The following is a 23,209-nucleotide window of genomic DNA, read 5'->3' as shown; positions in this document are numbered from 1 at the left end:
CACACAACTGTGCCATACTTCATCTGGAGCGGTTCTGAATGAATAATTATCTCATATGACATACAAAAATACACAATAATTAGATGCTGATTACTAACTGATTCACTCCCAGCCATTTTCACTGAAGCAACCCCCCTTCGCTCCCGGCTGTTTTACTGGATTTTGACTGATTTTGCATGGCCCACAGAATATTGCGTTCTATTGCTATAAAAACATGGAACCTACCAAAAGAAAGATTAGAGTCTCTTCTTTCATCTGGAAAAAATATATATTTGTATCTGTTTCCGTTTTGCAGCAATTGGCATTAGAATATAGCTATGTTTTATCGTTATTCACAAACCTGTTGAAAACACTGGGAAAATTAGATGTTGCAAAATGGCCCTGGTTGAACTCTTATACTCTGCTGACCCTTTTTTGTAATAACTATCATTTCTTTACATTGCATTGCAAGCGACCTCTTCAGGTCAGGGGCTGCATCAAAGCATTCTGTATGCTCTAACATTAAAAAAATATATATATATATATAAATACATTTTGGGGTCCATAGCAATATTTGAAATAGAACGTTTTTATACGTTTTTGGGAGCAAATGAGTTAAAAGTAATGTGTGCTTCTTGCTCGTCAAATTTGGCTGTAACAGGTTTTGATGTAACTAACCAATCAGCTCACTGGCCATGGGAGGATGAATCTGAAATCTCAAAAAACAGATCCGTTGTTTATATAGTTTAAATCAAAGATGCCAGCATTACTGATTCAGAAAGCCGTGGGCAGATTAGACTGACATAGCAATACAAAAGGGCTGAAATCTGATTGGATAAAAACTCTAAAAAACACAAAGAATGCAATGTAGTGAATGGAAAGCTATGAAATGAAGAAACTAGATAAATTCACCCACCACTGAATCTGACATATAACCTGTGTTATTAAATATTTCCTGGAAAACATCCATATTTATTCACGTGTAATTGCTTCAAATAACAAAAATGTGTGAATGTCATCCTCCCAGAGAATGGGAAGTGGTTCATAGAACAACAGCACCAACAACAAACACAAATAAACCACCTTGAGATAAGACTTTAACATGTTTTTGAAAGGCTGAATTGATGGTGCGGCCATCTTTGTCCAGGTGTGGAAGCTGGCTGGTCAGGGGCTCATGCACTCCTTCGGCAGCGAGCACGCCAAGCAGTCCATCTTCCGCAACATCGGCGCCGGCGTCATGCAGGTGGAAACGCGTCCCGGTAACCGCATCTTCACCTGCGGGGCGGACGGCACCCTGAAGATGAGAGTCCTCCCCGACCGCTACAATATCCCCAGCAGCTTAATCGACGTCCTGTAATTTTCTTCCACTTTTGAAGGTTCAAAGAGGAGCTAGGAAGAGAGAGAGAAAAAAAATCGCCGACGCTTATGTAACACTGACGAGGCGTTAATGGAGTCATAGACGAGCTGGTGAAAAGATTGCCGTACTTTGGGCATCTTTGAGAGTGTTCATAAGTTCACCTCTGAGTGACAAAGGAGCTGCAAGCAAAGGTTTCAAGCATTAAGTAACATACTTGATTTTAAAGCTAGATTTCTTGTCATTTTATCGAAGAGTCTCTACTCTTAGAGCGTGTCCATAGGGAAGCTATGCATGTCCTGTTCTCGTTACGCGGTGCAATCACAGGTCTATTGATAGTGCTCTGTAAAAGTACTCTGGCAAAACTTTTAAAAAAGTGTGTAACTGTCGTCATTTTGTGCCCACAGCTCAACTCTCTTAGCATCTACTGTAACCAGCACTGTGGTTTGTTAGTAAGTCAGTGGTATCCAAAGTGTGAAGCAACTTGTTGGACATTTTCTTTTCTTTTTCTTTTTTCCTCCCCACTCCTCCATCTTTTATGCCTGGCTTTCCTCACCCCTTATGGAAGAGTTGATGCTGCATTGCTCCTGTAGTGACCCCGCCCATTTTCACGGACCCTGACCTGTCCTGGTCTGGCTTTGTGTGTGTGTGCGTGCGTGCGTGTCCGCCTACCTGCCCTCAAATGCCTGTTTGTGCGGCAGCCTCACTGCTAGAAAACTCCTATCGGGAAGATGATGTTTTACTCTCGTGACTGTGATTTCAATGTTTTCATCTGTCTGCTCTCCTCACATCGTCAATCACCCACAGCGGAAACACAAAGGTTCACTTCTGGTATTTTTTGCACAAGATATGATGTTGATTTTTTTTTTTTTTATATATATATATATATATAATTGAATTTTATTATTTATTGATGTGTTTGTTTGGTTGACAATTTCTGTGTTGGAAACTTTAACTTAATGCCTTTTATTTTAGGAATGTAAGGGGTTTTACTGTATCTGACTTGACTGGGAGACGTGCAACACAGTCCATTGTATGTAAATGTGCGTTACCTCGCTAGTTGTTTTTACTGTTCAACCATAATCAATAGATATTTGCACTCAAATTATGGAGACACTAAAAGGATTTATTTCAAATAGGAGTTTGAAGAAGAAACTTAAATACAAATGAATGTCTGGCTTTATTTGGCCTAGTAGTCAAATGTTTGAAATAGTTTTAATAAATAAATGATATAAATATATATATATGAAATATCCCAGCAGCTTGTACAAACATGAAAGCATTTCATTATTTTTGGTTTGTATCATAATGGCTGAATTAGTTGTAACTTTTGTTAGGTGTACGTAAGGTATTTATTAAAAACAAATTTAGTGTTTCTTTCCCCAATTTCCGCCCATTACGTGTATTGTATGTGTTCTACCAGTGACCCGACTGGTGTCTTTGTGTGTGTGTGTGTGTGTGTATACGTGTGTGTGTGTGTGTGTGTGCATGCACGGCAACACAAACTAGTATCACGGGCAGGTGCAAAAGCACCGACACCAGAAAGAAAGAACAGGTCATGATGTGAGATTTACCTTTGTAAAGTGAATAAATTATTTTTATTTCATCCGGTGATATGGCGCTGTTGTCATGATTTCCTTGTTTCCTATGTCTAGAAATAATGTTCCAGTTTTGCTCCTTCACAAATCTATTTCATAAACTATATACAGGATATAGAGAAAGAGATCAAATACATCGAGATAAAATGCAAATATGACAACACTTATAGCTTTAAAAAATTGGTATCAATTATATTTTTTTAATATAAATTGTGGGACAAAAAACTGCTAGTAACTCCAAAATGTCACATTAATAAACATTGAAAATGGGATAAAAAATACAGCACTCTACTTTTTACACAAATCATGATACTTGTTCTATAATGCACGCACCCTGAACATTATATATCAAGAAGTCAACCCAAAAATGTTCTTTACAATATGTTCTGTGCGCCTCCGCTAGCCTAAACACGATATTCTAAATAATATAGCATCTGTGGAATATGAGTTAAACAGCAAAGTCCACCAATTTTTAGCCATCTCAGGTGGCGGCCATTTTGCCACTTGCTGTTCACTGACGATGACATCACAGTTGCTCAGGTAACGACTAATCACGGTTCATCTGTTTTCTGAAGCTGAACATTAATTAGTCGTTACCTGAGCCATGAGCAAGTGTGATGTCATTTTCAGTCCACAGCAAGTGACAAAATGGCCCCCTATATGATTAATAATGGGTGGATTTTGCTACTAAGTCTTCATCAAATAATCAGGTGGCGCCTAAAAAGTATAAAACGCCACATTATAAACAGTTTGAACTTCAACACTACTCTTAAACACAGAGGAAAAACGTTACTCAAATAATGGTTTCATTAGATGTATTTTTGCACAAATTGTACCTAATGCACATAGATAATGTACAAAATAAATTTTGAATATTTTGAAAATTGGACTATAATATTTTAGTATGTATGACGTAGGTATGGGGGGGTGCATGTGTGACGCTCCTTTGAGTGTGTGCACGTTGGTGGGAATAGTTAGCCAGCTAATGAGCATTAAATATGCTATACGATGCAGCTGTTCCGCGGCACCGACCCAGATTGAACCACAATGCGGCGTGGGATCATGGTTTAAAGTAAGCCATTTTAAACCTGAAAAAAAAAAAAAAAGAATTAGAAGGGCAGCCACCATATGCCGATCGGCTGTAGTAAAATATACGTTTTCAAATACCGGTAAGTGAATGTCAGTGAAGCTCTGGGCACCGTATTGTGTAAATAAAACACTATATACAGTAGGTGCACTCCATGTATTTTTGATCAAATTCGATTTTTCATTTCATTTGTTGGACTGTGACATGTTTTTTGTTTTTTTTAAGTACGATGAGTCAGATTGGAACCCATTCAGTGCCGTCAACATGAATAATAAAGTGGGATTTTGGGTTGATGATGAGATTTCATATAGATGTGCGTATAGATGCATATAGTGTGTGTGTGTGTGTGTGTGTGTGTCTGTGTGCGAGCGTGTTTTAATACCATACACAAGGTGTAATCCTCTTTGTTCAATGTTTAGTATACAGCGTTTGCATCATTTTTTCTGTAATCTAAGCAAAATATCGGAAGAAAAGTCAGGTCACTCGTATCTCAAGGCACCACTGTAATTTCATATTTGATCCACTGTATACTGTTTGAGCCACTGTCTCATTAACCCCTGGGCGTTATTTGACCATTTTTTGGCTTTTTGTTGGTTCTGACCAAGCCATTTCAAAATAAAATAACGCCCAGGGGTTAAGCACAGTTTGAACATTTAATTCAGTGATCTTTTTGAGTGCACTTTGAGAATCCGTGGTCTAATAGTAGATTTCAGACATCATTTCCAAGAAGTAACTACAGTATACTGTATATTTCGATTACAAAGTTGTTGTTGTTTTAAATTGAGTTTCATTATCAATTGTGTTGCATGTTGTCACTCATCAGAAATGAAGTGGACCACATAGAGTTTGACGTAGTTGTTGTCCCAAACATACAAATGTCTGTCCTTGGGGCTGTAGGAGAGCATAGCCAGCACTCCACCCGGGTGCCTCAGGTCAAAGGTTACATTAACCGCTTTGCCCTTCAGCAGGTCATACGCAAAGGTGACCCTGGCGTCCTTGGTGTCGGTGACATACAGAACCCCGCAGGCGATGAAGGCGTTGCCAGCCTTAGTGCGGGGATAGGTGGTGTTTATATAGGAAGTGATGGAGAAAGTCTTCTGGTCCAGTTGGGCCACCACGATGCTCTCGTCCACATCGGAAGCAAAGATCAGCCACAGGCCGTTCTCATCCACCGCCAGTTTGAAGTAGGTCTTGGAGTTATGCAGCAGATAGGCCAGGTTGTGATAGAGAGCGTTATCCACTGTGAGTGTGTGAAGCTTCTTGGTAGCCAAATCAAACCTGTTAGCAAACGCAACGTCAGTTTTGCATTCAACATGGAAATCATGAAGCGCTTCTCAAATGGCTTTCCACGACTTTGCTGACCTGGCAATGCTGGACGTGCCTGCGATCTGGTAGTAGAAGGAGCCATTGTGCACCATGTGACCGCAGCCCTGGTAGAACTTCCGGACATTCACCGTGTCACTGCTGTTGTGTTGCAACGCCGCAACGCTCGGATACTCCCTCAGCACACGACCTGAGAGCAAAGAGAAGTCATTCCTCACTTCAAAGCGTATCTGCTCTACCGCGTGATGCCATCCGAGTCCAACCAACCGGAAAAGTGCTCCGCCACCCATACGCGTTCGTCATTGAGCACGGCGGTGTCCTTCATCCATGTGCCGAATGTGCTCTCCATCTTTGTCACATTTCTGGGGTTGATCAGAGACTTTATTAGGCACTCTGAGGGGGAAACAAAATGGACGTTGTAGCGATTCTAATATATGACAGACTCAAATTCTGATAACCAAATAATTTAAAAAATACATAATAAATAGAATAACTTCTTCTTGGTTTGCAATGGTTTAAAATGGGACATTTTTAGCGGAGAATGATAGAATGTTATTATCTCTGTCTTATGCTGTCAAAAATCATCAGATTTTTGCTGATTTCAAAAGAGCTAATATCGGCCAATTAAATCAACTGATTAGTCGTTACAAGACAACCACCCCCCCCACCCCCCATGGTGCTTATTTTGCATGTTGTCTTTGTACCAAGGTTATTCCAGTTCATAAAAACGAACAAAATAGCTAAAGCTAAAAGTGAATGAGCATTTTCGTAATCTAAATAAAAACAAGTGTTAAAAAAATGGTAACTAACTAAAACTACAATTTACATTTATTAAAGTAATTAGAATTATACCCAAACTGTCCTTCATTAGCATCTTAACATTTCATGCAAGAGCTTTTGAGGTTGATTTTAAATGTTTAGGTTTTGCTGTTCCTGTTCGGTTGTGCGGAAGAAGGAAGGTCAAACAGTCGTTTGGGAATTGTAGTTCACCTTATGACCTTTTTTTAAATATCGCAATTGGCAAATACTCCATACAGTATTTGTTTGAATATTAAAACTAATATTAATAAAATCAAAATGACAACAAAGCATTTTTGAAAAATTGAAAACAAACCCGCTTTAAAAACTAATTAAAACTAAGTGAATTTCAAAAATGAAAATAAAAATTAGCTCTTTAGAAAAATCCAAACTAGCATAACCCTGCTCAGAACACACCGTTCCCCTTAGGCGCCTTCTCGTGGAGTTTCCCAGTCGTCTTCACAAACGAGGTCTCATCATTTGGAATTGAATAGAATGGCTCTGAAAAAGGCATTAAAGGGAATCCATTATTTAAAAAACCAAATAGCACATAACCCTAAAATGGTTTATTTCCTTGTCCCACACTCGCAGTAACTAATCTGTATCAAATATAAAAGATCAAATACGTGTAAAATCCATATTGCCCCTCACCCATGGTCTGAGCCGCTTGCAGGTGGGCTCTGTGGTGCCTCGTTCTTGGGGGCCCTTGAGGACCTGGAGATCCAGGGGGGCCCACAGGTCCAGGGGGACCAGGAGGGCCAGGAGGACCTACACAAAAAAAAGTTAAAAGTCCTCAGGGTTCATAATGATCGGAATGACAACAACCCGCCGCAACTCACCCTCGATGATGACGTCGTTGGATGGTTGCCCGTCCTCTCCGGGGCTGCCGGGCTCTCCTTGGTCTCCTTTTTCCCCCGGTTCGCCTTTTTCACCTTGAAGTCCTTTGGACGACAATCAAGACTGTGTTCATGCAATCAACAATGCTTTTAAAAACATCTCATGAACTGGAGAGATTGTGCAGAGGTGCAGGATGGGCCAACAATACCATTTACCTCTCACACAAACCGAAAACCTCTCACACGAACCAAAAACCTCTTACCCACATCCCCCAAAAATCTCATGCATTTTATTAAAAAACTCTCACACAAACCAAAAGACCTGTCACTCTCACCAGAAAGCCTCATACACAAAAATTATTATTGTCTTTCCCACTCGCAAAACAACTCTCACACCATAAAAAAAAACATCTCAAACATGGCAAAAAAAAAAAAAACACAATTCACTTACCTGAAAAATAACCACACAAAATTAACTTTCACATGCACAAAAAACACTCACTTAAGATGTACGCTCACCCAAAAAAAACTCACATGCACAAACCTCCCAATCACAGAACTCTTACACTAAATCATCTCAGTCATACAAAAAAATTCTAATATTCACCAAAACTCTCTTGCCTCACCCAAAACTCTCGCTCACATTCGCAGTCATGAAACAATTCTGTCACCAAAAAATACCTCTCTCACACGAATGTTCACAAACAAAAAGTCACAATCACCAAAACAACTCTCAGCCAGACAAAAAAACTGTCACTCACACGGGAAACCTCTCACACACATCAACTATCACATTCTCACAAGTCACATACTCACAAAAAATGACTCCTACTATAATAAAACTCTTACGTTCAACCCCCAAACCTCTCAAACTCACCAAAACATCACTCATACAAAAACTCTCACATGCACAAACCTCCTAATCACAGGACTCTTACAAGAAATCCTCTCACTCATGCAAAAAACTCTCATTATCACCAAAATTATCTTACCCTCACCCAAAACTCTCAAATACAACAACGATACCGCTCTCATACACCAAAGGAACCTCTCACCCAAACAAAAAACCTCTCAAACACCTCTCAGACCAAAAGTCTGTCACTCGTGCCAAGAGAACCTCTCACATTGTACACAAAAAGAACTTCTTACTCACACCCAAAAATTCTCAAATGTACCAAAAAATTCTTAAGCACACCATAGTGCAACACACATTCTGACATCACACATAAATCTCTCACTTAAAAACAGTCAGTCACGAAACAACTCTCACACAAAAAAGTCTCACACAAATGTTCACAAACAAAAATCTCACAACCATCAAAAAAACTCTCTGCCAGCGGGAAAGCTGTCACTCACACTAAAAGCCTCTCACACACATAAACAACTCTCAAATTCTCAGAAGTCACATTCTCACAAAAAAATTACTCACACTAAAATAAAACTCTCATTATCAGCCCCCAAACCTCTCAAACTCACCAAAACATCACTTATACAAAAACTCTCACACAGGCACAAAAAAACACGTTCACACACACACAAAAACTTTATCACACTAAAAAAAAAAATCATGCTCATGAAAAACTCTCACTCATAACAAAAAACTCGCCAAAAGCTGTGTATTTATTTATTTTTTTTTAATTTGTTTGCAGCAATATATCGGTTGTGATGCACGGATTAATTAAGAAATGAGCTACAGTAATGTGTTTTATGTCCTAATTATGTCATTTTTATTTTTGCTGTCCTGATCATACTTAGATACAGAACTCACTACACTCAGATGGTAGCAGATACTCAGATTAAAGCTTTTTAGTTTGTAAAAAGTACTAAACAAATCGTCCTCACCTCTTTTTCCGCGTTTACCATCAGTTCCAGGAAGGCCATTCAGCCCCGGAACGCCGTCTGTCCCGTTAATGCCAGGCATGCCGTCTGCACCGGGCAAACCTAGAGTAAGGGAAAAAAAGAAAAAAAAGTTGGGCTCTGAACCAGAACGAGAATGGGTGACCTACACAACATGATGTTAAGAAGTGAATGGCACATACCAGGAGGTCCCGGGGGCCCTGTAACAGACAGTTGAGGAACATTAGACAATATGGGGGCGAATACAAATCGTGCACGGATGAGTGAGACTGTACCGACTAGGCAGACTCCTTTGGTGCTGTTACAAATGTCCATCAACAATTTAATCTGGAACAAAAGAAGAACATTTAGTTTGAATAGGAATAAAGTGTTAAACTTATTTACAATTTAAAGGGTATATTTTCTGTACATTAAGTAAAGAAATGTGAAACTGATCAATTTAAGCATTTTTTTGGGAAAGTTTTATTTTTTTACATAGAAAAAAAATACGTAAATTTTTGTCTAAATTATGCTTACCATTTATTTAGATAAAATAAAATAAAATAAAAATAATTTCGATGGTGAACCCCTAAGCATTCACTTGTTTGTAGATTTTTTTTATTTTATAAATGACAATTATTTTCTGCATCAATTCAATGGGCATTGTGCTGCTCTTTCTGTTGTTCACACCTTGGCCACTGTGTGACAGTATAATGCAAACAGAGAGACAGGAAGAAAAGTCAGCTTCAGTAATATTGGCCACTTTTTTCATTTTTTTGCAGAGGATAAAGAATATACGCCTGTGTAATCCTATTTTGCATATTGGTGGCATCACTGTTGCACCGATTGTATTTGTTAGCATGTCTATGGTGCTTTGCGCTATTTGTTAGCTATATGCTAAATGGCGTTTCTATCTATCTATCTATCTATCTATCTATCTATCTATCTGTGATCTTACCGGCACCATGGAATAAGTGAGCATGGTCATCATGTCATCGTGCACGCCCTCCTTGTGGTAACGATGATTATGACGGTGTTTGTACTTCCGATTATTCTTGGCTTTCATCTCAGTTTCCTCTCCGACTTCTTGGCTGACCTCCTGCTGGTTGGTCTCCACATCTTCCCCGCGGTGAAGCTCCTTCTCCAGCTCTTGCTCTTCTTCCCGCTCCTCATCCATCCGTATTTCCTTCTCTTGCGTCCCCTCTAACGCCTTCTCCTGCTCCTCATCCAGCTCGAGCGCATCACTCCTCTTGTTTCTGGAATATTGATAACGGGGTTTCCCGACATTCCTCTGATCTCTGGGCACCTCCTGGAGAAACTCCACCACGGAGCTCTGCTCCACCTGGGTCAGCCTGGCTTCCGCCTGCTCCAGAAGGACGTGCTGTTGATTCTGCTGGAACAGAAGCACCAGGAGGCCCACAGAGTTCAATAAGGCCACTGCGCACGTTCCGTACAGCACCAGCCGTTGAAGGCGAGTCATGCTGGGGGTCGGGATCCACATGGTTACCACGTCACCTGCTCTTCTCTTGGAGTCACCCATGCACCTCAGCATCAGCGGAATCTAAATTTACTTTAGAAATATTTACAGCCACCACTGTGAAGTCCACACAAAAAAAGTCGTCCTTCCTTCCAGAAATGAGATGAGACTCTAAAGAGACCAGTCAAGTGAGTCTGTAGACTACGTGAAGGCTGGCTGGTCAATACAGTGCTTGTTGTGCTGCTGGCCAAGTGGGTTGCGTACATGCGTGTGCGTGTACATGAAAAGCAGTTATGTAGGAGTGGGCATGACACAATCTTCTGGACTGGTCCGGGAAGAAACCCCCGCCTGTTCAGTCACCTGATTTATATTCAGCGCAGTCCATTCTAGAGCATCGCCGTGGGCAGACACACACCAGCACACACACACATAAAAGCACTCACATATCTCTACAAATTCAGCTGTAGTGCAAATATAATTTATATGTACTATAATTTATAGTTTGCTTAAGACCATGGACTGACTTTTCAATATATATTTTTTATCATAGGCCTACTTCTCTCCTTTTCTAACCACTTTTCTATTTCCTGCTCTGCCTTTCGTCAGTTTTATCAGAAGAGTTATAAAAATATTTTATTAAGGTTGAAAAGTTCCTTAGTGCTACTTTAAAGTCAAACTATTGCTTTTAATTCAATTTGAAGGGAGTAAAGTTTGCTTCAGTCAGTGAGGCGCCATTTCATTTAAAATGAATGCATTTTTAATGAATTCCCATCGTTCCACTTTTTCAGGGTGCTAACGACAAATTCATTCCATCATTGATAATCAAAGAAATACTCTTCCCGTCAACGTGTCATAGTTGCAGACTTTCCCCCAAGACAGTTCATGACCTCTCTTCCGGCAAGACCCCCCCCTCTCCACACACTCATACACCCTACATTTTCTCCCCGCAGCCCTCGTTCTTGTCACATCCTCGCAGCTTCCATCCACTAACTGTGACAATGACCTGTTTCCATTGCTTCGATTTGGGCCGTAAAAGTGACATTTCTGCGGGAAAATGACAGGTCCTGCAAAGTTGCTGGAGGCCTTGAATGCTCTTGACAGTGAAAGAGTGGCTACTTCCTGTTGCATGCATTGTAGCGCATACATGACGGTTAAATAAACTATGTGAATGCATGATCAGGAAATCTCGTACAATTTGAACCTTAACGACTGTGTGAAGCCTCACCCTTTCACATCTTTCAAAATGTAATCATAGCCTGTCTGGCGTTATCATGACTGTTTCAAGCTCCCTCTTGAACACTGTTACCACGGTCTCACTCAAATTAAATGTTTCAATGGCAACATTAAAAAAAACTGTGGGTATCTATTTGAGATAAGCAGGATTATTTTAGCATAGTGTATCATGAGCAATGTTTCCATCATCTCTACCCATTGACTAGATAGATAGATAGATAGATAGATAGATAGATAGATAGATAGATAGATAGATAGATAGATAGATAGATAGATAGATAGATAGATAGATAGATAGATAGATAGATAGATACCCTGTTTAGCATATAGCTAACGAATAATGCAAAGCACCGTAGACATGCTAACAAATACAATCGGATGGATGGATGGACAGACAGACAAACAGAGAGAGAGAGAGAGAGAGAGAGAGATGAGGGAGGGAGAGTGATGAGGGAGAAAAAAGAAAGAAAGAAAGAAAGAAAGGAACAAAGGAAGGAAAGAAAAAAAGGAACGAAGAAAGAAAGGAAGGAAGGAAAGAAAAAATAAATGAAGAAAGAAAGAAAGAAAGGAAGGAAGGAAGGAAAGAAAAAAGGAATGAAGAAAGACAGAAAGAAAGGAACAAAGGAAGGAAGGAACGAACAAAAGAAAGAAAAAAAGGAACAAAGGAAGGAAGGGAAGAAAGAAAGAAAGAAAAAGGAATGAAGAAAGAAAGGAAGGAAGGGAAGAAAGAAAGAAAGAAAAAAGGAATGAAGAAAGGAAGGGAGAAAGAAAGAAAAAGGAATGAAGAAAGAAAGGAACAAAGGAAGGAAAGGAAGAAAGAAAGGAAAAAGGAAGTAAAATAAAGAAAAAAGGAACAAAGGAAGGAAGGGAAGAAAGAAAGAAAGAAAAAAATGAATTAAGAAAGAAAGAAAGGAGGGAACAAAGGAAGGAAAGAAAGAAAGAAAGATACCCTAAATGCAATATGTAATATGTCCATCTTGTCTACTCAACTAAAAGTACTCGTGCACACATCCACGCACGCACATAAGAGACGGCTGGAAGCGTAAGATTACAGTTGGTTGCAGGTCCTGGACTCCATGAAGCAGAGTTGGTGTTCTGGCCTGAAGCTGTAGGTCACCGACAGACGGTTTATTGAGCAGCTTGACTCCCTCCAGCGCACGTGCGCACATCCTGCATTAAGAGCACGTCAGGGCGCTCTTCTTTGTTGCCTTTCATTCACTCCGAGACAGGCGAGACTGCGGGCAAAATGTAAACACATAAAAGAGCAAATATGATCGCGTGCTTATCTGGGTAAGCATGCAAACATGCATCTTAAAGAGGATTTGTACACTACAAGGAGATTTATAATGTGGACAAAAGTATTGAAACACCTGGCTAGGAAAATATGAAATATAAGAAACATTTTTATTTGTGTTGAATGTGGTCTAGCTTGACCCAAAATGAGGACAGAAAATGGATGATGATAGATCAATCTCAATATGTTCATCCATTAAGTGCAGCTAACTGCAAGTTAGCATATTCAACATAAGTACAGTAGTGCGAGTGAAGTCCCGCTATGGCCCCTCCTCCACCCTTCCTGAGGTGCAGCTGTCGACCTTATCTCTTTCCAAACACAAGCTTATGATGTCACGCTTGGTTACTCCAGACAAGGACAAACGTCGTTGTATTTTAAATCATACGCAGATGTGCTACTGTTATAAAACTGACTTCTCAATTCAATGGTGCTACATTGACGTGAACTGAGGAACTTCACTTGACAAAAGTAGTAGTTTTCCACCATCTTGGAAGCCAAGGAATTATGATGACCTAAGTTCAGGAGATGTATCAAATATTTGTATTTGTGAATTATTTAAAGTACAGTTCAATGATAATGTTAACCATATTAGTTTGAATTCACTGTCCATTAAATCCCTATCATATTTATTTTAACATCTTCGCTCTGTATAAATGATTGTTGATTTATCCATAATAATTCACACTCTAAATGCGCTTGTTGACCCTTGAAACAAAGGGGGATGTGGTTTACCACAACACAGAGCTCAGAGGCGAGGTTAGATTAACATCTGCTCATGAGGACCATTGCTTAATCATGCAAAACAATCTGGGTCTCTGACATCATGTGGAACACGCCGCCATCACATCGAGGTCTCAGAACACAGTCGGCCATTTGAACGCAGAGCATTCTCGGACGAGAGTGGGCGGCGGCTGACTGATACTCGTTACAACAAAGGCATTTTTTCTGGCAAACAGCAAAGGCTTTGTCACTCTTTCAATACATTCTGTTCATTACCAAAGTCAAGAAATTCTGAACTGTGCAATTCCAATTTGTGACTCAGGATGATAGTGTGATAAAGAATGTATTAAATTGAATCAACTAACAAAATGAATCCATTTAAAATGTGTTTGCTCATAAAAAAATAAATAATAAAAAATAAATAAAAATAAAATGTGTTTGCAAAATAATAAAAATGTTGTGCTGACATGCAGTTCTGAAAAAAGTGTTAATAAAAAAAACTGACTGCTAGTAAGTAAAGAAATATAAATACTGTACTGTACTCATTAGCAATTAATTTACCTACCTGTTTTAGGTAGCTAGCTGAATTTTCTTTCTTTTTTTTTTCTGACGGCTTTTCATGCCAACACTAGCTCGCTCTTAAACAACAGTATGCACCATGTTATCTGTGTGTTCGTGTGTTTCAGTGCATTGTATCATGTATACATGTGTATATATTATACATGTGTATATATATATGTAGTTGACAGTCAAAAATATTTTGTACTCTTTACTTTTTTACTTAATTACATTCAGGTTTTGTTTTTTACTTTTAAACCAGTTTTTGCACACATATCTTTTCTGCTACTTAAAGAACCTATAAAATGAATTGATAGATTTGTTTGAAGAAAATTGATAAGAACTTGCAGACTGAGAACTTCATTACTCAATTGTAGCATTTTTAAACTGTTTTTTGGGTGTGCTAAAATGGCGCCCAGTGGCACACTTTGGCATCAGACCCCATTTGAAATAGTAAATGTTTGCTTGAGACTTTATTTCATGTGAAAATAGTTTACAGTGTGAGGCAATTTTGCAGAGATATTTTGTTTTATTGCATTTAAGGCTAATAGCTTGCTGAAGTTTTATAACTCACCTTATGGCATTTTTTTTTGACAACACCGACATTGAAAACATTTGGATTGTTATTTTGTTATTGAAACTTGAATTATGCCTAAAGAATAAACATTCCTTCTTGAGATGACGACAGCAGCTCAACGTGTCATTTCGCCACATGTTGAGACACCAGGAAGGACTCCAGTTGCCCTTCTAGCTTGCCAGGCAGACTGGGCAGCACACTCATCTATAATGTGGCATTTATTGTAACTTACAGGGATTTTAAGGGATACTTGTATTTTGTTCAGAATTAATTTGATAACTGTATTATTTTTCATGTACAATTAATACCTTTAAAACACATTTTCCCACTTGCTGTTGACTGAAGAGGACATCACCTGTGCTGAGGAAGGAAGTAATGACCAATCATGGCACAGTTTTTTTAAAGGTATTAATTGTTCATGAGAAACAGACAAAATATTTTGGCTCAATGAGTCAAGTATCCCTTCAAGTGCTAGTGGGAGCGCTATTGACAATCCCGAGTTTACGTCACGAGACAAAATGGTGGCTGGCCTTAACATTTTCAGTTGTCAAACGACATTTTGAAATGAAAAGGCAAAATGCATTACAATCCACCATTTGTTTTCACCGTGTAAAGGACGCATTTAAAATTGCGTTGCATTGAGGAAACATCAGAAATGTTCGTATTTGTCAAAAGCTTTGATAGATTATGCAGGTGATATATAATGCCATGACCTGTTAGTTTACAGTATGATTGTAACTCTAAAAAGTCTTCCTCCCTCAAACAGGTGTTCATTTGTGAGTTTTCCAAGCATGCATCGTTTGATGTTCAAAGGAGTGCAACTCCTTCTTCTCATCAGCGAAATGTCAAATACTGCACTGTAGCGTATGCTCAAGGACACGGGCCCCAATCCAAGCGTCAAGGTTCCAAGTGTATTGTTTACCCTTTTCCCCCTTGTGTTGTGGCTTTTGCGTTACCCTGACCTGGCTCATAACCAACGCCGACAGCCTATAAAGAAGAAGCGCTTGCGTGGCTTTCATCGTGGCGTTTTTGTCCTGCGTATTTTCAATCAACTTTCTTATGGAGCTGATCTCTGCTTGTGAACGCACCATGGCTGTGGTAGAGCTGGAGGCGATGGCGTCGGAATTGGCCCCCACGTCCCAGAATGCAACTGCGGGGGCAGCGGTTGGGATTTCCGTGGCAACTAGAAGTCTGCTTTTAATGGTTTGTCTACTGCTGGTGGCTTGGGGCCACGCGGACAAGCGGCGAGTACCAGGTCGGTCATCTCGAATAGATGAATGGTGTCTTTCTCAGTCAAGGTTTGAAAAAAAATTACCTTTCTTTACCACAGGTCCATATTTCTGTCTGGGATTGGGGCCACTAATGTCTTATGTGAGATTTATTTGGACGGGCATTGGCACAGCCAGCAATTACTACAACGACAAGTATGGTGACATTGTCAGAGTTTGGATTGATGGCGAGGAGACTCTAATTCTCAGCAGGTTGGCTTTCACTTAACTCTAAACAGGTCAATCGTTCACATTGTAATATGTAATATTGTTATTGTTATTATTTGTATTTCATGGGAAGATGAGTTGGAATTTTGGAAATACTTCAAATGAGAAACTTTCCATGAGAATGACTGGGAATGAATTGAAATGGAGGGTCATTAATGCAAAAGTATCATATTTTACCAACATCATAGGATTATTATTATTTGTATTTTTTTATGAAGTTGGAAGTCACTGAGATATTATGCACAGTTTGAAGAATTGGACATTTACTTGGCAATTTTTTTTCAAGCAGAAAATATATTTGAAATGTTCTCGCAAAATGAGGAAAAAAACACAAAAACAGTCCATTTGCTTTGACTCAACCTTACCTTATCATTACCTCGATAGTACCGTAACTGTGAATCTACACAGGGAAGACAAAACACTTTTTTTTGTAAGCACAGTGGTATTTTATTTATGGATATTGTGACAATGAGTAAAAAATTACAAGCAGTTATGCTATGTCACTAAGATAGTGTCGGGCCAAACCCTTGTACCTCCAAAATGGTCACTTCAGGAGACCCCAAAAATGTCAACCATTAACATTGCATCATCCAAGAGAGCAAGACATTTTTATCACTTAATTAATATTAATAATTCAGAAAAAGCATACCCACGTGGGGACTGACCTAAATTTTAGATTTGAAAAAAAAAGAAAGAAATTTGCCAAATTGTGACATAAAGTTTCGACTGAATGCCAGCAATATTCTATCTAATAACATTTTATTTGCATGACAACCGTACTTGCACAAAATCCGGTTTTCGTCAGGATTAAGCTAAAAAAAAAAAAATTCCGCCAATCTTCAATTTAGTAAACTCCTGCTTCATTCCCAGGAATTCTTGTTCATTCCTGGAATTTCATAACCCCTGAAAATGATTTTATCATCTACCAGAGCATCGGCGGTGCACCACGTCTTAAAACATGGACATTACACCTCACGGTTTGGGAGCAAATTAGGATTGAGCTGCATCGGGATGAACGAGAGAGGGATTATATTCAACAACGACGTCACCCAGTGGAGAAAGGCACGCATATATTTCATCAAAGGTAACGAGTGCACTTCTACTGGGTCAAGGAAAGGATATGACCGACCTCGACATTGTGCTGCAGCCTTGACAGGCCCGGGCCTTCAACGGACCTTGGAGGTGTGCGTCTCCTCCACGCAGAACCACCTGGAGCAACTGAAGAAGGCTGCGGGAGGAGACAGCTTGACAAATGTGGATGTTCTGAATCTGCTGCGTTGCACTGTGGTTGACATCTCCAATAGACTCTTCTTGGATGTGCCTTTTAATGGTAAGTAGGCTTGGACTTTGATTGAGACTAAACACATTTTTGGTCACATTGTAGTTTTGCTTCCTGCTGTGACTGTGAAAGTCACAAAATGCATCAACATCATCTCAATTTGATATTTTTTCAAAAATGTCCACATGCAGGTGGTATTTTAACACATTATTGACCAAAATAAAGGGTTCCAAATGGCTCGCTCACTTTGATGATGCAATGTTAATGCCGTTTTTGGGGTTTCCTGAAAAGTGACGATTTTGGAAGGTTTCAGCCTGATGTACAATTGAGTCATTGAGAACTTGGGTGGGATAACTCCATGTTTGGCATCTTGCTGGAGGCTCTGTTAAAGTTAAATGGCTGCAAATTCTGCAATAAAATCTTGGAAAATTCTATCCTGGTGATTTATATGGCAATGATTACTTCTTCTTGTTTTTAACAAAATTTGTGGTTTTCATCAAATTATGGCATTTTGAAAAAGAAAAAAAAAAGACGATTTTATGATGACACTTTTATCCATAGGTAGTGATAGGGAAATAAAGCTTCATGGAGCACTTGCAATTTTTTTTCACTCCTCTAGATGGTGCTCTTAGCTTAAAGATAAAGGCTAGTGCAATTGAAACTGATTAAATTTCCACTGCATCTTTAAGCCAGGAGTGCCATCTAGAGGAGTCAAAACATATCACAAGTGCTTCATGAAGCTTCATTTGTCCATCACTACTTACTGTTTCATAGATTGGATCCCAGTCTGTGTTTAAAGTGTGTACAGTAGGTTGTCTGGAAAAAAAAACAAGTCCAAACATCTATCAAATCTATTCATATTTAATAATAAAAATTAGACTGACATGCAGATGAATAGGCACACAAACTACAGTTAAGCACTATTTAAATCTCAGTGCAATAATACACTTCCTCATATAGAATGTTTAAATATGGAAGTAAACCCTAATATAGACAATTTATGTTGCTCTTTGATGTCATGTGAATGCAAAAGTCGCCTCATCCTGGCACTTCAGCTCACAGACCCCTCTGGTGTATTGCAATAACATAATGAGGCTTTCTTCAGTGACAATAACGCAACCCTCAACATATTTATTTGGCTGCACTAGGTGGCAGTGGTGCTCTCAGAAAAGTGCGGCATGAGTATTAGCTCCATTTATTCCTCACAAGGGTCGCAGGGGTGCTGGAGCCCATCTCAGCTGGCTTCAGGCAATAGACGGGGTCAACTTTGAATTGGTTGCCAGCCAATTACAGGGCACACATAGACAAACGACCATTCAAACTCAATTCAGACTACGAAATTAATACATCACGCATGTCTTTTGGAATTTGGGAGGAAACCCGAGTACCGGGAAAAAATTTTTTTTTTTAACACAGGCACGGCCGGAAAGAACATGTAAACTCCACCCATGAAATGAACAAAGCAATTTAGCAAGAAACATGAAGTAGATAATAATTTATTGAGATTTCATTTGTGATGTAGATTAAACAAGCCTTTCTAATGTTGCATTGTTGTCCAGAAAAGGAGCTGATGCAGAAGATTTTAAAGTATTTTGACACCTGGCAGAGCGTCCTGATCAAACCAGACGTCTACTTTAAGTTTGACTGGATCCACCAAAGGCACAAGGCGACAGCGTGAGTCCTGTTATTGAGCTGAAATCCATCAAATCAACTCACCGAATTCATTGTCAATGTTATCGTTCACTTTTCAGCCAGGGGCTCCAAGATGCCATCGAGCGCCTCGTGGAACATAAGAGGAGAGAAATGGAGCAGGCGGATAAACTGGACATCAACTTCACTGCCGAGCTCATATTCGCACAGGTTGGACAAAAAAAAGTTGTTCAGTCTGTTCCATCCTCGACTTCACAAGATGGTTTAACTGTTAATATTTGCTTTTAGAATCGGGGTGAACTTTCTGCTGAGAACGTAAGGCAGTGTGTGCTGGAGATGGTGATCGCCGCGCCCGACACTCTGTCGGTCAGCCTCTTCTTCATGCTGCTGCTTCTCAAACAGCATCCATGTGTGGAGCTGCAGCTGCTCCAGGAGATAGACAGCGTCATAGGTGAGCTACAAAATAAATAAATAAATAAATAAGTCAAAATGTTCTAGTATTTAACTGAGGTGAATTGTTTGCTTTTAGGTGAGCGAGCCCTGCAAAATGACGACCTTCCCAAGCTGCAAGTGTTGGAGAGCTTCATCAAAGAATGCTTGCGTTTCCACCCAGTAGTGGACTTCACCATGCGGCGTGCGCTGTCTGATGACGTCATTGACGGCTACAGGGTCCCAAAGGGCACAAATATCATTCTCAACACTGGCCGCATGCATCGCACAGAGTTCTTCCCCAAACCCAATGAACTGAGTCTAAAAAACTTTGAAAAAAATGTAAGTAGACAAAAAATGTGTTCAGAGGAACAAGGTCGATCTTTTTCATACTCAATATTCACAACAGTTCGCGTTAGTCCTTCCTTTTCTTAACTAAGGTTGATGGGATTAATATTTTGCTCTAAAACAAAGATTCCACACTACAGTGACCCCGGCTAAAAAGCTCCTCCCATCAAGTCAACACAGTTGCTTGGCACCACCATGCCACTAGGTGGCACCAGAGCAATGTTTATATATATCTGTAATTGCCTAAAGATGCCAATAGATGGTAGCAAAGTACTTTTTTGGTCTAAATTAAGCACCTCAACTCACGTCAACATATTCATTGGCTAAAAAGGTTTAGTTGCCGAAAAAGGCCACAAGATGGTGGCCACAAGATACTTAAAAAAATTATAATAAATAAAAATAAATCTGCAAATGCTAAACTGTGAATATGTGAAGGTTTACTATAAATAAAACTGGACTGAAGTAAGTCTTTGATAACTTCCAAGTGTCTTTCCTTCTCCAGGCCCCACATCGGTACTTCCAACCATTTGGATCGGGTCCGCGAGCCTGCGTGGGCAAACACGTGGCTTTGGTGATGATGAAATCAATCCTGGTGACGCTGCTCTCCCAGTATTGTGTGTGCCCTCATCAGGGTTTAACCCTGGACGGCATCCCGCAGACCAACAACCTCTCCCAACAGCCTGTGGCGCAACAGCATGACAGCCAAAGTCTAGCCATGACATTCTTACCCCGAAAGAGAGGACACTGGGACCCTCTTTGAGACTTTTTGGCCGCCTTTCCTGTTCCCAGACTTTTATATAGTGACGACACACATACAGAACATTATTGCTTACCTGTATTTATTGGGTACACCTTATTCAATATAAAAAAAATTACACGTGAATATATTTTAGCCAGTATGTGTTGCATGGCTGTACAGAGCTTATTTGTTATGTTTGTCAATGTGTATCAAATTAACTATCACACCATATTAAACTGTATTTCATTATTATATTTTTCACTTTCAATAAATTATTGCAGAAGATTGTTGCATTTTTTCCCCTGTTGTGCAACATTTTAGTCGTGCATTAGGACGCGCCGATCCAACAAAAAAGAACGCTCATACTATTTCACGTGTTGTCGTTACCAATAGCAGCCACAAGAGGTCACTGTAACAGTACAATGAGGTCCTCAACCAGAACAGCAATTAGATCTGACTTTCATGATGTTCTATTCAAACCTAGTGTTTTATTTTACATAGAGATGTTGAGATACACCCAGTATGATGTCTTTGAATAGGATGAAGATTTTTTTTTTTATGTCTTTAGGCCCCCAAAAAAGTTTTTTTTCTCCACTACTAGTACCACTTAGAAGCCAACTAGTAAGTAATTCAACCTGTGTTGCCCTAGTAACACTACTAGGCCTAAATAGTAGGCATATATCACACACTGGTAGCCTCGTTGAGTTTACTAGTAAATACATTTTTATTAGTATGCCAAAGTAGTCACAGTAGTGTATGTATATTAGGGATGTGCCATAAAATCGATTCTCATAAGAATCGCGATTCTCATTCAGTACGATTCAGAATCGATTTTAAATGTCCTAAAATCGATTTTATCTAAATTATTTTATACTGTCTTACCTTTGTCTGTGTGTGCCTTTATTTGGAGCGCTGTTCATGTTGTACCCGATTTGGCCACTTAGGAGCAGTGTGGTTCCAAGTGGTCTAATACACTGTTAAGTTCTAGCCACATTAGAGAGTAGAAGGAAAAAGTCACGATCAAGTTATTCCAATAAAAGTTATATTTTTTGCATTGTGGAGACGTTCTTTTGAATGCTAAAAGTGCCGCGAGTAGCGCGCTAATTAGCATTAGTGAGTCAGACTTGAGTAGATCATTACAATTCCTTGCACATCTATAGATTGAAGCAAAACTAATTGTCAATCAAATCATTTTGAATCAAAAATCGTCCTTAATCGAAAAGCGATTCTGAATCGAATCGCAGACCCAAAAATTGGAATCTAATTGAATCGTGAGACATTCAAAGATTCCCACCCCTAATGTATATGTTATACAGTCGTGAATTTTTCTACTAGTGCGCCCTAGTCATTCTAATATTATGCTTGAGGAAAAAGAGTGTACAAGAATGGATCTTAAACTGGATATCAAGGACGAGTAATTGCTTTTAGTAGCAAGCTTGGCCAAAATGTTTGTTTTTCTGGCATTGTTGTCATCTGTGTTGTTTTGCTGCGCTTTTATTTTTAGTTACCGTACTTTCCTGTGTTTGATAGTTTTCACAAGTTTCCTGTATTTGTGACTTTGCTTTGAGGTATGTTATTCTCCTTAGTTGACTTTGAAATGAGCTGGCCTTAGAACTCAGCTTTACTTCGCGGCGACCTATGAACTATGCTCTGTGATGTTTGGCGGTTTGTGGGATTCGAGTCAGTGTCTGCCAGATTGCTCAGCTTGCGTATCGCTCGCCAAGTATTGTGATCAATTCTTAGCGGTTTGTTAGTTCTTGTGTCTGCCTTCTTGTGATTCAAATGGTTGGTGAGCGAGAATTTAGAAGAGCTTCTTTGTGAGAAATTAAAGTTGAGGTTGTTTGTGACAGATGGACAGCATGCAAGTATTTACTTCCCTACCCAAGCAGCCTCTGCACACAATTTCGCTTGGATCGGGAGCAAACTTGCTCTTCGCCGGTACGGATCATGTGAGCGATGTCTAGAAAAGTTCAGCAGCCCCCTCAGATGCTGTTTCATCATCCCAAAAGTTTTCAACTGATCAGCAGGTGTGCTAGAGGAAATGATCCAATTGCATACAGTTGGCCTGAAAACGATTTATTTATGTCAAAGAATGGATTTTTGGTTATTTCTCTATGCTGGTGATGTCGAGTGACGGGCAGAATCATTAAATGCTGTTATGATGGTTGGCAGAAGTTCTTGTGTGTCCACGTGGTGAATTCATATAATAATCATGACACGTGTACACGTTCAAGTAAATAGTATGAATAATTGCGATGAGATCAATATTTCAGCACAGTATATTTATTTATTTATGTAACAATGTTGTTTGGTGGTAAGCCACAAGATGGCAGCACATTTCCACCTTTGACTAAATTAAGCTCCTCAACTCACTTCAACAGAGTTCCTTGACACTAAGATGCCCCGACATGGCGGCAAAGCACTGCTTTTGTCTAAAGAGCTCCAACTTACATCAACATATTTCCTTGGCGCCAAGGTGACACAAGAAGGTGCCAGTGCACTATTTTTGTCGAAATTATGCTCCTCAACACACGTCAATATAGTTCCTTGGCAACAAGGTGACACAACAAGGCGCTAGATAATTACTTTTGACTAAAT

At 39.5% G+C, this 23,209-nt stretch overlaps 3 protein-coding genes and 1 long non-coding RNA gene across 13 annotated transcripts in view; 2 read left to right on the top strand and 2 right to left on the bottom strand.

The window, feature by feature from the left end:
• Positions 1-2,947, top strand: part of dmxl2 (Dmx-like 2) — a 38,823-nt gene extending 35,876 nt beyond the window's left edge. For all 9 annotated transcript variants that reach the window (XM_077562982.1, XM_077562976.1, XM_077562981.1 and 6 more), the window contains one exon: positions 1,127-2,947. In XM_077562982.1, the coding sequence (XP_077419108.1) occupies positions 1,127-1,336 (210 nt within the window). In that variant the 3' untranslated portion in view covers positions 1,337-2,947. The remainder of the gene's footprint in view (positions 1-1,126) is intronic.
• A 1,704-nt stretch (positions 2,948-4,651) lies between these two features.
• Positions 4,652-10,534, bottom strand: gldn (gliomedin). Of its 2 annotated transcripts, XM_077563172.1 has the most exons (10): positions 9,770-10,534; positions 9,108-9,159; positions 9,015-9,032; positions 8,818-8,916; positions 6,979-7,080; positions 6,791-6,907; positions 6,557-6,640; positions 5,609-5,734; positions 5,381-5,531; positions 4,652-5,296 (listed from the first exon to the last, which is right to left on the bottom strand). In XM_077563172.1, the coding sequence occupies exons 1-10, from the start codon at positions 10,361-10,363 to the stop codon at positions 4,831-4,833; spliced, it is 1,809 nt and encodes a 602-aa protein (XP_077419298.1). In that variant the 5' UTR covers positions 10,364-10,534; the 3' UTR covers positions 4,652-4,830. The 2 variants fall into 2 exon arrangements, with proteins under 2 accessions (XP_077419298.1, XP_077419297.1); XM_077563171.1 differs by having other exon boundaries at positions 9,015-9,159.
• A 5,195-nt stretch (positions 10,535-15,729) lies between these two features.
• On the top strand, positions 15,730-20,896 carry cyp19a1a (cytochrome P450, family 19, subfamily A, polypeptide 1a). The gene is made up of 9 exons (XM_077563173.1): positions 15,730-15,925; positions 16,001-16,151; positions 17,096-17,250; positions 17,314-17,496; positions 19,005-19,119; positions 19,197-19,305; positions 19,384-19,546; positions 19,625-19,866; positions 20,375-20,896. Exons 1-9 carry the CDS (start codon positions 15,730-15,732, stop codon positions 20,630-20,632), a joined length of 1,572 nt encoding a protein of 523 aa, XP_077419299.1. The 3' UTR covers positions 20,633-20,896.
• LOC144050154 (uncharacterized) lies at positions 18,926-20,159 on the bottom strand. Its single transcript, XR_013293794.1, has 2 exons — positions 19,651-20,159; positions 18,926-19,551 (listed from the first exon to the last, which is right to left on the bottom strand). It is a non-coding gene; the product is annotated as an uncharacterized LOC144050154 (long non-coding RNA).
• Positions 20,897-23,209: the final 2,313 nt, after the last annotated feature.

The sequence above is a fragment of the Vanacampus margaritifer genome, chromosome 4 (genome assembly GCF_051991255.1).
Source record: "Vanacampus margaritifer isolate UIUO_Vmar chromosome 4, RoL_Vmar_1.0, whole genome shotgun sequence".
Classification (NCBI taxonomy): domain Eukaryota; kingdom Metazoa; phylum Chordata; class Actinopteri; order Syngnathiformes; family Syngnathidae; genus Vanacampus; species Vanacampus margaritifer.
The sequence above is the reverse complement of the archived record's forward strand: the minus strand, read 5'-3'. Positions and strand labels throughout refer to the sequence as shown.

What these genes read in the sequence shown, in the direction of transcription:
- gldn (XM_077563171.1), bottom strand. Translation starts at nt 10,363, where the DNA reads ATGCTGAGGTGCATGGGTGACTCCAAGAGAAGAGCAGGTGACGTGGTA. An exon ending in TCACTTATTCCATGGTGCCG is followed by an intron (nt 9,160 to 9,769) that starts GTAAGATCACAG and finishes CTTTTGTTCCAG; the next exon opens with ATTAAATTGTTGATGGACAT. An exon ending in GGTGGCGGAGCACTTTTCCG is followed by an intron (nt 5,532 to 5,608) that starts GTTGGTTGGACT and finishes CTTTGCTCTCAG; the next exon opens with GTCGTGTGCTGAGGGAGTAT.
- cyp19a1a (XM_077563173.1), top strand. Translation starts at nt 15,730, where the DNA reads ATGGAGCTGATCTCTGCTTGTGAACGCACCATGGCTGTGGTAGAGCTG. An exon ending in CAAAGGCACAAGGCGACAGC is followed by an intron (nt 19,120 to 19,196) that starts GTGAGTCCTGTT and finishes TTCACTTTTCAG; the next exon opens with CCAGGGGCTCCAAGATGCCA. An exon ending in CCGAGCTCATATTCGCACAG is followed by an intron (nt 19,306 to 19,383) that starts GTTGGACAAAAA and finishes ATTTGCTTTTAG; the next exon opens with AATCGGGGTGAACTTTCTGC.